At 43.9% G+C, this 12,172-nt stretch overlaps 1 protein-coding gene across 20 annotated transcripts in view; it reads left to right on the top strand.

The window, feature by feature from the left end:
• Positions 1–12,172, top strand: part of SMARCA4 (SWI/SNF related, matrix associated, actin dependent regulator of chromatin, subfamily a, member 4) — a 69,030-nt gene that overhangs the window by 46,728 nt on the left and 10,130 nt on the right. For 9 of the 20 annotated variants that reach the window (XM_053370849.1, XM_053370850.1, XM_053370851.1 and 6 more), the window contains 8 exons: positions 428–514; positions 1,774–1,820; positions 2,930–3,096; positions 5,070–5,233; positions 6,454–6,681; positions 6,901–6,999; positions 7,249–7,326; positions 8,837–9,064. In XM_053370849.1, coding sequence (XP_053226824.1) covers positions 428–514; positions 1,774–1,820; positions 2,930–3,096; positions 5,070–5,233; positions 6,454–6,681; positions 6,901–6,999; positions 7,249–7,326; positions 8,837–9,064 — 1,098 coding nt within the window. The remainder of the gene's footprint in view (positions 1–427; positions 515–1,773; positions 1,821–2,929; positions 3,097–5,069; positions 5,234–6,453; positions 6,682–6,900; positions 7,000–7,248; positions 7,327–8,836; positions 9,065–12,172) is intronic. The other 11 variants (XM_053370865.1, XM_053370858.1, XM_053370867.1 and 8 more) reach the window with 3 other exon arrangements.

The raw sequence follows: 12,172 nt of genomic DNA, 5'->3' as shown, positions 1-12,172 counted from the left end.
TTCTTACTAGTTCCAAAATTTGTAGCAATATCAGGGTGAGAAGCTTTCCTGTAGTGGTGCTCATTTTTTAAAACGTGATGTTGCAACATGGTTGCTTGAATAATTTTTGTGAAGAGGTGCACCTTCATGGAATTATGTAGTTAGCTTATCGGGTTGCACACTGCTCAAGCAAAAAAGCCAAAACAAAACACACACTTTGTGAAGTAAGGCAAAAGAAGGTCTCTGCCATGGTTCCTGTACTGTCCAACATTTGTTCCATGGTTTAATCCCTAGATAGAAAATGATAGATTTATTAGGAAGCACAGTGATGAAATATGCCATAAATAGTTTAACACCCCTCCCAATTTAGGTTTTGCTCACATTGGTATCAATAATTGTAGTTCACTTAGGAAGAAATGTTTGAGTAGTGCTGTCTTTATTTTTCCAGGGGAAAGGTGGTACAAAAACGCTCATGAACACTATTATGCAGCTGAGGAAGATTTGCAACCATCCCTACATGTTTCAGCACATAGAGGTAAAGAAATGTTTTTGGTGTTGACATTTTCAGCCTGTTCAATGAGGGTAACTAGCAATGGTGGGCCAAAAGTATTGCTGGAATACTTGTTCTTTAGCAGAAATGAGGGACTTCAGCCCCCCCATGGTGTTGAACTACAACTCCCATCAGCCCCAGCCAAAATGGCAATGGTTTGGGATGTTAGTTGTAGTCAAACATCATCTAGAAGACCACAGGTTCTGCTTCCTGTCCTACAAAGTAGTTTGGGCATGGGATGTCTCATAAACATTAGATTGACCCACCATTTCTATTCAGTTCTGTCCCGCTCCCCCAACTTATTCTACCTTCTGGAACCTCCTCAATGCTGTGTCTTTGCTGTGCATGTACATGTACATGGAAAATCTGACATGCAGTTGCATATTTCTTTCTGCTGTGACTTCCTGTGAGAATATTAAATATAGTTTCAGTAAGAATGCAGCTCCTTCTCCACACTCATGCACCCACCACCCCTGTTTACCCCACAATTTGAAGATCCAAAAGTTAACTGTTTAGGCTCTTTTTAAGTTCTTATTCATGGAGGAGAGGGTTATCAAAAGCTGGCCATGATGGCTACACTGCCTCCACAGTTGTTGGCAATAATGCTTCTGATTACCAGCTGCTGGAAACCGCAGGGGGGACAGAGTGCTTTTGTGCTTGGATCCTGCTTTCGGGTTTCCCACGGGCATCTGGTTGGCCACTGTGAGAACAGGATGCTGGAATGGATGGACCATTGGCCTGGTCCAGTAGGCTCTTAATGTGGTTGTGTATAGTGCAATACTTTGACAACATCAGCCTTTACCAGCCTGGTGCCCTTCATGTGCTTGGGACTGTTAACTCCCATTGACTGCAGTCAGCAAAGCCATCATAGTTCTAGTTCAAAGGATATGGAGGGCACCCGGTTGGCAAAGCCTGGGCTTAAAGATGGAATCTTGGAATCTATATGGAAAGCTTACAGATGTGGAATCCAGTGATGCTTGTCTCTTGTTCTTCTGTAGATATTTATGCCTCGTTGGAAAAGATTTCAAACCCAACTGAAGCATCAATTTATTTGTAGGGTGCTTAGATTTTAAAATTGTCATAATAATGGTTATGATAGCTGAAAAGTCAATTATTGATTACCATTATCTCTTTGCATGTTACTAAAGCACGTGGACCATTATCTCTTAGAGGAAACCATCTCTGAAATATTGTTCGGCCTGTTCTGTTCATGCTTAGACTGGCTTTCTTATGTTTTGTTGTAGGAATCCTTTTCTGAGCACTTGGGCTTCACTGGAGGCATTGTGCAAGGGTAAGTTGGCCACCACAAAGAATTTTAGGAAGTGCATGTTTTTCTTGGGTAATCTCTGAAACCAAATGCTGAAGAGGAGGAGATTTTTGTGCCCTGCTTGTGAGCTTCCAGAGGCATTCGACAGGCCGCTTCTGAGTTATTGTGGGATCACTCACTGCTTTCTCTTCAAAGGATTTTGGTTAGGCTCAAAGTGCACCTCAGAACCCCAAAACCCTCTATTGTTCATTGAGGGGTTCTGGTGAGTCCAGGAGAAAGACCAGGCCTCTTCTCATCATTGGGCACCCACACTTGCCAAGTGTTATGTTAGCCTGCCTGTTTTTAGCTTACAGAAGCCCTCACAATTCTGTTCCTAGTGTTCACATCCCTCCTTTTAACCGTTAAGTAAATTTCCCACTTGTCTTGTAGTTCCATCTTCCGTGTTGATTTGTGGTTCTGGTATGTTCCAGAATCCTTCTGTCTTTGGCTTTCAAGGTTGGTTGCTCTCAGTCACGTATCAAAGTACCGGCTGTACTTTGAGGTACCCAGAGAGCACCTGGGGACCCCACAGCTAGAAGACTAGTTATGATTAACATTTTCCCCTGAAAAACACTAATGGCAACCTTTCCCTGCAACCTGAAGCTGTATAGAAGTATTAGTTATGTTCTAGAGCCTTTTTAGTGAAAGGGCTGGTGCCGTGTTGCTTTTTGTTGTGATTATTGGCACGGTTTTAATAGATTTATATTTGTATATAGTTTTAATTCTATCAATGTTTAATTGTTTTTTCCTCCCCCCGTGTTTTTAGCAGTTCTTATTTTTATCTGTAAGCCTCCTTGAGTCCCTTAGGGGAAAAGACAAGAGTGTAAATAAATGATTGATTGATTGATTGAGCCACACTGTCAGTTCACACAGTTAAAAAGGAGATCCAGTAGGGCCAGGCTTTGTGTAAAATTGCTGTGCTTCTTGAAGAAATCCCAGTATCCACTGAACATAGAAGACTTCCATCGCAAACACACAAGCATTGCTTCGCAGATAAATTGATGTGAAAGCAGGTCCCTGAAGGCAGAATGCTAAAAGCCACTATACCAGAAGAAAACAGTTTCTTTGTTTCTCCTCCTCATGTTCTGAACCAGGCTCGACCTGTACCGTGCTTCAGGGAAGTTTGAGCTCCTAGATCGGATTCTTCCCAAGTTACGAGCTACCAACCACAAGGTGCTGCTTTTTTGTCAGATGACCTCCCTCATGACGATAATGGAAGATTATTTTGCTTACCGTGGCTTCAAATACCTCAGGCTAGATGGTAAGTTTTGCATTAGGGCCTGTAATGTTGTAGGAAGACATGATTTTGGCACGCGATTAACAAAGTACCTTTCTTCATGTCGTCTCTGTATGTCTTTAGTCAGGCTGTGTGTGTGGAGCATTGTAAGAAAGTGAAACACACCAACTTCAGTGCATAGGAAGGTTCTCTTGGCATGTGCAATTTTGGGGTGTGATCCTGAATGGCCCATGGTGTAGCATGTGGAGCCATCGCGTAGGAATTTGAGCTCTTCCCTCCCCCACTGGGCTCACTTCGTGCTAAGCTTAGTGTTCTGGCTGCACCGTTTCCAGTTCTTCCTCTCTGCTACAAACCTTCACAAGTTGATTTCTCTTTCAAATTTCAGAATGGCAACCAGACCCTGTCAAGTGGGCTGATTCCTTTACTTAAGTTACAGTGACCTGCCCTGGTTCTCCCTCCCCTCCATCCTGCAAGTCGTAGTCTTTCCCAATGACGCCCCTTGCAGGTGGTTCTCTCTTGAAATGATGGGTCCTTTTTTTAATAATGATCCCAAAATACCATTCATTTAAACATTCGGGCAGATATGTTCCTCTATCACAAGAGGATTTGAGCACATTCCCTCTGTATTTATTCCTCTTTGGTTATGTCAGTCTTTTATTATTTCAGTTTTCATGTTTCCTCTTTTTTCCCTTCAACTGGTTCCTTTATTAGTGGCAATGACCCTGTTCACACATTTTTCCCATTTTAAGGATGGTTTGTGAGGTAAGATCAAGAGCAGGTCTTGAACTCAACACGTGATGCTTCACTTTGCAGGGGAATGAGGCCTTTATGGTGTCTTCCCAAGTGAATGCCATAAAGTTTGAAGTAGAGTGGTACCTCAGGCTACAGACGCTCCAGGTTACAGACTCTGCTAACCCAGAAATAGTACCTCGGGTTATGAACTTTGCTTCAGGATGAAAACAGAAAGCGCACAGCAGCAGCGCGGTGGCAGTGGGAGGCCCCATTAGCTAAAGTGGTGCTTCAGGTTAAGAACAGTTTCAGGTTAAGAACGGACCTCCAGAACGAATTAATTTCTTAACCCGAGGTACCACTGTATTTACATTCTGACGGGACTGTCCAATAGCATCAAGTTTCTGCACATGTGACCCCCAACACTGGTCAAAAATGGGGGTCTACTTGTATTGTGCTAGTAACAGAGAAGAATAAGTGTAGCCAGAGTTGATGGCCTACACTGGGCAAAACAGAAGCCTGTTTATGTCATCAGCGTAGGCCCTGCATGGTTGCTGCTTCAGCAACTACAGAGGCCTGGCAGATCACGTACCCTACCTCCCATGTCACCAGCAATGCTGTCCTAGGAACTTGCTACATGATCCACCTGCACTGTGTGATTGTAGGTCAGTAAATATTACTAGTTGAGTCTGGGGTTCCCAACCATGTAGAAACAGCAGCCGCAACTCTTTTATAAATTGGCCTTAATTAACATAGCCTGCCTCAATGGTTTCCTTGGTGAATGATAGTGGACAAAAGCAGGATGGTGCCTTTTTACTGCAGGTACTGGTGTGCAGCTGAGTGTTCATTTCTATCTTATTCCCCTCTTATCCCCAGTTTGGAGTACAGAAGTAGGAAGAGGCAGGATTGGGAGAAAGCACCAGTACCAACTTCCCTGTCCTCTCTTTTCCCCTTCCCCCTCTCCACCCCACCCCAAGACAGTATCTGCTAATCCAAACCACCTGATTGTTCTCTGATTGTAAGTTGTCTTTCGTAATACCATTAGGAACTTAAATAGTTAAATTGATATGCAAGCTCTCCAGACATTTTGGAATGTGGGTGTATATCTCAACTTGGTTGGTTCCCAGTATAAAAAATAATTCCCCTCTGTGGACCAGTGCTATGCTTACCCAGATTTCTGGGGTTCTTAAAGATGACAGGCTTTCTACTCAATCCAAAAATTTGTAGCAGTGGGGGGAAAAACCACCCTTGTCTCTCTACTTTTAAAGGAACCACTAAAGCGGAAGACCGTGGCATGCTGCTGAAAACGTTCAATGAGCCGGGCTCTGAATATTTTATTTTTTTGCTGAGTACCCGAGCTGGAGGCCTGGGGCTAAACCTACAGTCTGCTGACACTGTGATCATTTTTGACAGTGATTGGAATCCCCACCAGGTAATAATAAAATGCATATGTGGGCTTCAGAAATGAAGTTTTTTTTGAAACTGAATACTAGTGTGGGGTGGGGTGAGGCTGGTAATGATAAATTTGTAGTATGCCTGTTTTATCTGTTGAGCTGATACAAAAGAAGCGGGGCTTTTCTGTGTCTTGCTGTACTTTGGTCAACAGTAAATGCACATCTTTTTGATTACTGAAGTTCTGGATTTTCAACAGAATCTTGAATGTTAGCACTTTTCTATAGTAAAAACTGAGGCTCCTTTGAATATGGGGGGGGGGTGCTTTGTGCCAAACATGATGGGAATCCTGGGATAGAAATCTTCCTATCACCTCCTAAAGCAATCTGGCCTTCCCTGAACACACTATCCCATGGATGTCTTTGGGAAGCTCCTCACATAATTGATTAACAATGTTTCTTGTATCCCATGCTTCTTCCTAAAGGAAGCCCAGGGCAACTAACTTAATGTAATACAGAAAAATACATAAAACCATTCAGCATTTAAAATATCAATTAAAATATATTTAAAATGGCATGCTAATATTTTCAGCCCAAAGACCTCACAATTATGCCCCAAAGTCCTAGGCAAAAGTTTTAACATTCTGTTTGAATGTAGCAAATCTAGCAGACTACCTGATTTCAGCAGAAACAGACTTCCTTAAACATGGCACTTTTGCTGAAAACACGCTGTCCTAAATGACCTTGCCACCCCTGCTGATGGGACCACAAACAGGACCTCTCCCACCGATCGTTAGTCTTGGGTCAGAAGCTATGGGGAAGGCACTCCTTCAGGTACTCAGGTCCCAAGTTACAGCTTTGTAAACCAAGATTTATGTAAAAAGTTTCTATATTACCCTTTGCCAGAGTTTCCAAGACATGCACACAAATATATAAATAAAATCAGCTATTCCAATAACCCTGGTGAGTGGGCCACAGAGTAGAACACTGGTCTTCAGTGGAAGGGTCTGGACACACTACTGGTTCACAGGCTGACCTAAGGTAAGTCACAGCAGCTTCATTACTACTATGCAAATGTATGGTGGTAAATTAAGAAGTGGGTTCTGAACAACACTGATCTCACGTAGGTGCAACTTAATCCACTGGAGTATTGTGGGTTGATTCTCTCTAAAGTGCTGTGCATCAAAGCACATGAAGGTGATAGCTGAATTTTAACTACTCTCTGAACAGTGAGAGCTTTCTTCTTCTCTCCCTTTCTTAGGACCTGCAGGCCCAGGACCGAGCGCATCGCATTGGGCAGCAGAATGAAGTCCGTGTGCTGCGCCTTTGCACCGTGAACAGCGTGGAAGAGAAGATCCTTGCTGCAGCCAAGTACAAGCTTAATGTAGATCAAAAGGTTATCCAGGCTGGCATGTTTGACCAGAAATCTTCCAGCCATGAAAGGAGAGCTTTTCTCCAGGCTATCTTGGAGCATGAGGAGCAGGATGAGGTAAGGGAGCAGAGGGGTGGTTTTTTTGCTTTCTCCTCCTCCAGCGTATGAGTGGTGAATGCATTGCCTAGCTTTGTGCTTTGTATGACGCTGACGCAAGGGACTGTGGGCTGGAAGGAAATGGCATGAACCCTTGTCATGCTAGAAAGTGAATTTGAGTGTCAGTGAAAGGGGCTGGCTTGACAGCCCTGGAGACTGAAGTCCTCTATCTATCCACAGACCAGATACAGCACGGGCAGCGGCAGTGGCAGCGCAAGCTTTCCCCACACTGCCTCAACCCTGTGCCTCAACTCCGACTTGGAGGAACCACCTTTAAAGGTGAGAGGGGTCATTCAGTCGCCGCGCCTGTCCAGTCCTTCGCCTCACTGTGTTTTAAGACTGTCAGCAAAGTTGCCAACTCGGGTGGCGAACTTCCCTGTCCACTGAGACTACCCAGCTCGTTTTTACATGAGTAGCCAAATCAAATGTGAAATAGTAAAAACACATTCAATGTACAGTTTTGAGCAGTGGGTTGCCAGATGGCGCATCTCCATACGAGTTAAACGGGGCTCTTTTGAAATCTTTCAGGAGGAAGATGAAGTTCCTGATGATGAGACAGTTAACCAGATGATTGCCCGGCACGAGGAGGAGTTTGACCTTTTTATGGTGAGAGTGACTGCCTTGCTTCTTGCATTTCAAACAGGTCAGCCTTATCTTCCTGAATTCAGTCTAGTATTAAGGTATACTGGAGGGGTGTTAAGTAGTGTTAAGTAAAAGCATGAGTCTGGGTTTAGAAATCCTTCCAATAAAGAGAAGGGGTTTTTTTGGGGTGGGGGAGAGAAAATACAAGGTTTCTGCAAATTCTGCCCTTGCAAACCCTTTGAGTTCATTCAATTAACTGATTATACTTGCTTTAAAAAAATCCCAGTGGCAGTGAAAGCAGTACAAGCACCATGGGTTCTTTTACAAAAAAACATAAACTTGAGGAAGCACTTGTGTTCTGGTTGACTAGGGTGGCTATTAGTCTGAGTCTCACATTATGGCAGCAGTAGTGGAGAGAATGAATAGATAGCAGGGAGTGCCATCATATTCTTTGTGAATAAGCTGTTACCCAGTTCTAAGGCTCAGGGCAGGTGACATACTGCAGCTATTGGGTTGGATCCTATGCCCTTGGGATGCTGCTGTCCTTCTGTTTCCTCCAATAATCATGAGCCCCTCACTTTAGGGCCCTGAGAAAAAGGCAGAAGGGGGTGGGGAGGAGATTCCTCCTACCCTTCAGCCTGTGAACCCCTATGTTTACACTAGCTACAGGTTCCTAGAGGAGGGGAGAAGGTGACAGGTGAAGTTCTGGATTTTCAACAGAAAGGAGGGAAGTGGCAGCTGAATCTGGCTTCTTTCAAAGAAAATGATTGCATTGTTTGCTTCTGCTCCGATATGGTGTCTAGGGACAAGAGTTCTAACAGGTAGAACTTGATCCATGCTTTTCCATAGAAACATACACATTTCAGGTATAAACCCCTTTTGGAGCATACTTGACATGGCTTCCTCACCTTTCAGCAGGCACCTTACGCATCCATGCTGACCTCCAAAGCCTGTTAAATTGAAAATAAGCCCAATTATAAAATTAATGAGATTTATGTCAAGCATATTGCAGCCCAACCTTCATCCACTAGGCAAAGGGTGGCTAACCTGTGGCGCTCCAGGTATGGTCGTACTCCAGCTCCCATCAGCCCAATAAGCTTGGGAATCCTACAACATTTGGACATTGTCCTATGGACAATTCCTGGGTTTTATTTTAATGAGAGGGGCAATATATAAATATTTTAAATAAACTAACGTTGTTAGGCTCTGTCTTCTTTTGATGGCAAGTCTCACCCTACTCTAGGGACATGATGCCTGCTGGTTTTTCCCCACTATCTCTTCGCAGAAACAACTATGATTATGGCATGAATTAGTGTAATTTTTATCCTTTGTTTTCTGTATAACCACTAGCCTGCCCAGTATGTTGCTAACACAGGCTTAGTTTCCTGTTGATGACCTTCTTCTGCTTGATGGCTCTCTGAGAGCAGCTGCCCTGGGTCCAAGTAGAATATATAACCAGTATGGCCTTAGAATATATAACTAGTACAGCCAACATACTCTTTGGAGCCTTCACCTCAGGCTATTTTCCTTACAGCGCATGGACTTGGATCGCAGGCGAGAAGAAGCCCGCAATCCAAAGAGAAAGCCACGTCTAATGGAAGAGGATGAATTGCCCTCTTGGATCATTAAAGATGATGCTGAAGTAGAGAGGCTAACCTGTGAGGAAGAGGAAGAAAAGATGTTTGGGCGAGGTTCTCGTCACCGTAAGGAAGTGGACTATAGTGACTCGCTGACTGAGAAGCAGTGGCTCAAGGTATACATGGTACAGCATCGTTCTCCAATGATTTTCTAAATTTTTATTTCTACTTGTGTCTGTGTTGTCTGTCTGTGTGTCAGAAAGTTGAGGAAAATACCCAGTCTCAGAAGTTTTGATGGTCAGCTAAGATTGTGCTAGCAAGCACCGAGTTTGGCAACAATACTTTTTCTACACGATTATCAGAAATACTATGATGTTGTTAAATTGATAACCTAAATGTTGGCGTTTATAAAGTCTAGGAGCTTTCTTGAAATACACATCAACTTCACCATGCAAAACTTCTGTTGGGTATTAGGAACTCAGCTGTGTGGAAACCATGTTGCCAAATTTAAATTCAACTGATCTCCTTGACAGATTGCAAACATTTCAGATGCAGTAAGCCTGCTTGCTATGCAGCTGAGTGTATGCTCTTCTTGCCTGTCTGGCCCAGCAAATATTTCATCCTACTTGTTGCTAGGCAGTGATCCAGAGACTGGGGGCTCTTTGGCCTGCAAGAGGCAGACTTTGGGGCAGCACAGGGAGGGAATAGGAAGCTGGTCCTAAGCTGCAGTAGCCATCCCAAAGCACTCTTCCTCCTCCGAGCTTGTGCAAGAGAAAGAAAGTGCAGGTTTGGTTAACTTTGTTCTGCTGCCGATCAAGCTAAGCTGGTTTTTCTTTGTGGAACATCCCAGGTGCTGAGTTAAGCTTTTATGAGTTGAAGGATTCAAGCCCAAGAGTTAATCAGCAAAGGAGGAAGAGTTGTTCTGCTTTGTTCAGCCTTCCCAAAGGGTGAGAAATTCAGTGTGCAAGCCAGGAACCAGAGAATCTTGCTATGAAATTCAGTTATGAGTTCCTCCTTCCAACCTGCTCCCTTAAGGGCATGGTGGCGAAGCCAGGTTCTCCAGCTGAATAGTGAGGCCTCCTCCCACAAGTTATGCTGTCCTGTTTGTCCAAGGCAGGGACATGTGACTAACATGGTGAACCCCCGTTTCAAGGCATTTCTTACAGCTTCGTAGAGTGAACTAAAACAAGGTGTCTTGTGCAGACTAAACACTAGACAAAGATCTGTCTACTGCACTCAGAGTCTTGGTTGTTCTTGTTGCTTAAAATACTTGAAACTTTGACATTTCTTACCACAGACTTCTGCTTGCTACCTGAAGGGAACACCCAGGCCTATGGACCAAGTACACAGAAAGTGAGCCTGGCCTTAAGAAGATCCATAGAGCACATGACTGAAGTCATTAAGGTGGTCTCTGCCACGACTTATCCCCTCTTAGAGGCATTCTAGCCTGCCTTAAGGCCCTGAAGGAGGAGTTGTCAGAAAAATTAAAAAGCTGCAACTTCTCTTGCAAATATTCTTGTACCTCATACATGCTATTGTTGCAAGTGCTGACTTTTTTTGAGAGAACTTATTCCTTCTTTTTCTGTTTATGGAAAAGTGCAAAGAACATCCTGGAACTGTTAAGGGGAAACGGTTTTGCCAAAGAAGGTGGCTCAAGATGCTGTCGCGTCCACTAGCTGGTCTCTGCAGACCTTGACATGTGTCTACATCTTTGTGCTGTTTGGAGAGGAGCAATGCTATAAAAACCTGTACCAGTGCCTTGCCATTGGGAACTTTGGTGCTGGTCAGCAGGTGCCTTTGAGCTACATAGACCAGTGTATGTAACAGTACTAAACAACTCCTTCTGGTAACTGCCAGTAGTGTGGAAGTGAGGCTGCCCATTATGCAAGTTAGTTGCACAGTCTCATGGGCACCTGCCTGTCTTCCCTGGAACAAATTCTTTGGGAGAGGGACTGAAATGTTGAGGTGGCATGCATGCCTTGCATGCGTCAGATTCAGTCCATTTCAAGATCACCAGTGGACCACAAGCTGAGAAAAGCATCTCCTGGAGACACTAGGGAGTAGCTGATGTTCAGCAGTGTCTCTAGATGCATCATATTAATTTCCAAGGGCAGGAGGCTGAAACTCAAATTGAGAAAATGCCATTCCAGCTCTCCAGCTTCTCTGATGGTAATGACCATGCCATTAGAGGAGATCTGCTTAAAAGACTGTGCCTCATTGCAGGCTTTTTTCACAGACCACATCGCAGCAAACCAGATTTCGAGAAGTTTATTTTACGGAAGAGTCACTGGCATGATGACTGTTGGTGTTCCAACAGTTCCAGAGGAAACACAGGCATCATGCATCAGGATTCATGCAGGCAACACTTCTACTTCAACCCAGAGATTGTTCAGGCGCTTTCAGCTTGAGACCAGCATGGGCCTTTGTCACCAAGTAGAGTATTCCTTAATGGGTTAGAAGTGCGTTTGAAACCTTGCTGAGAACATGATCAGCACCTTGATGCTTTGGATTTGGGCTTTACTTTGTTGGACTTTACTCTGTTCCGAGTCATCATACGCCTTGGTGGGTAAGCATAAGCCCACCCTCTTTCATCCCCACCCCCTTCCGGGGCCGAAAATGGCACATGTGTCATTGGTCGCGCATGCCTTGAGCGCATGCAAAATGGGAGCTGCCTGTATTTCATATTAGGAGCTCCAGCATTTAAACCTTCGCAGGTGAAAAAGCTGTGCATGGCCCTTTTACAATATACACTGCATACATTGAGTTTGAAGGGCTGTGTGCTGTAAAATATCTGCTGTTGAAGCTAAAAGTTGAAATGCATCCTGCAGTTTTCTGTGAATCAAGTGGACATCTAATAGTCAAACTTGGGTTCTTCAGTCTGCAAAACCTTTGCTTCAGCAATTCTTACAGGGTCAAGCTGCTTTTTACACTTTGCTGTGGATATTGCTGCTTTTAAAGAAAAAGAAATCACTTTAAATTTGTCTATATGATCAGATCAATATTTGGTTGGCACTGAAGCAAAACTATTGCCTATAACTGGTTTGTGTTCTGCTTGTGCAGACCCAGAGTAACCTGGTGGAGCAAGATATTTATTTCTGAGTGCTGTACGCATTTTGATAAGATCTATCAGTATGAAGAGAGACATTTCTAAGCCCATCTTTTTACCAAGGGCTATCCAAACCTTGTTTATACAGTGGTACCTCGGGTTACAGACGCTTCAGGTTACAGACTCTGCTAACCCAGAAATAGTACCTCAGGTTAAGAACTTTGCTTCAGGATGAGGACAGAAATTG

Source organism: Podarcis raffonei, chromosome 17, assembly GCF_027172205.1.
Source record: "Podarcis raffonei isolate rPodRaf1 chromosome 17, rPodRaf1.pri, whole genome shotgun sequence".
In the NCBI taxonomy this organism is placed as follows: domain Eukaryota; kingdom Metazoa; phylum Chordata; class Lepidosauria; order Squamata; family Lacertidae; genus Podarcis; species Podarcis raffonei.
This window is presented reverse-complemented; position numbering and strand designations above follow the sequence as displayed.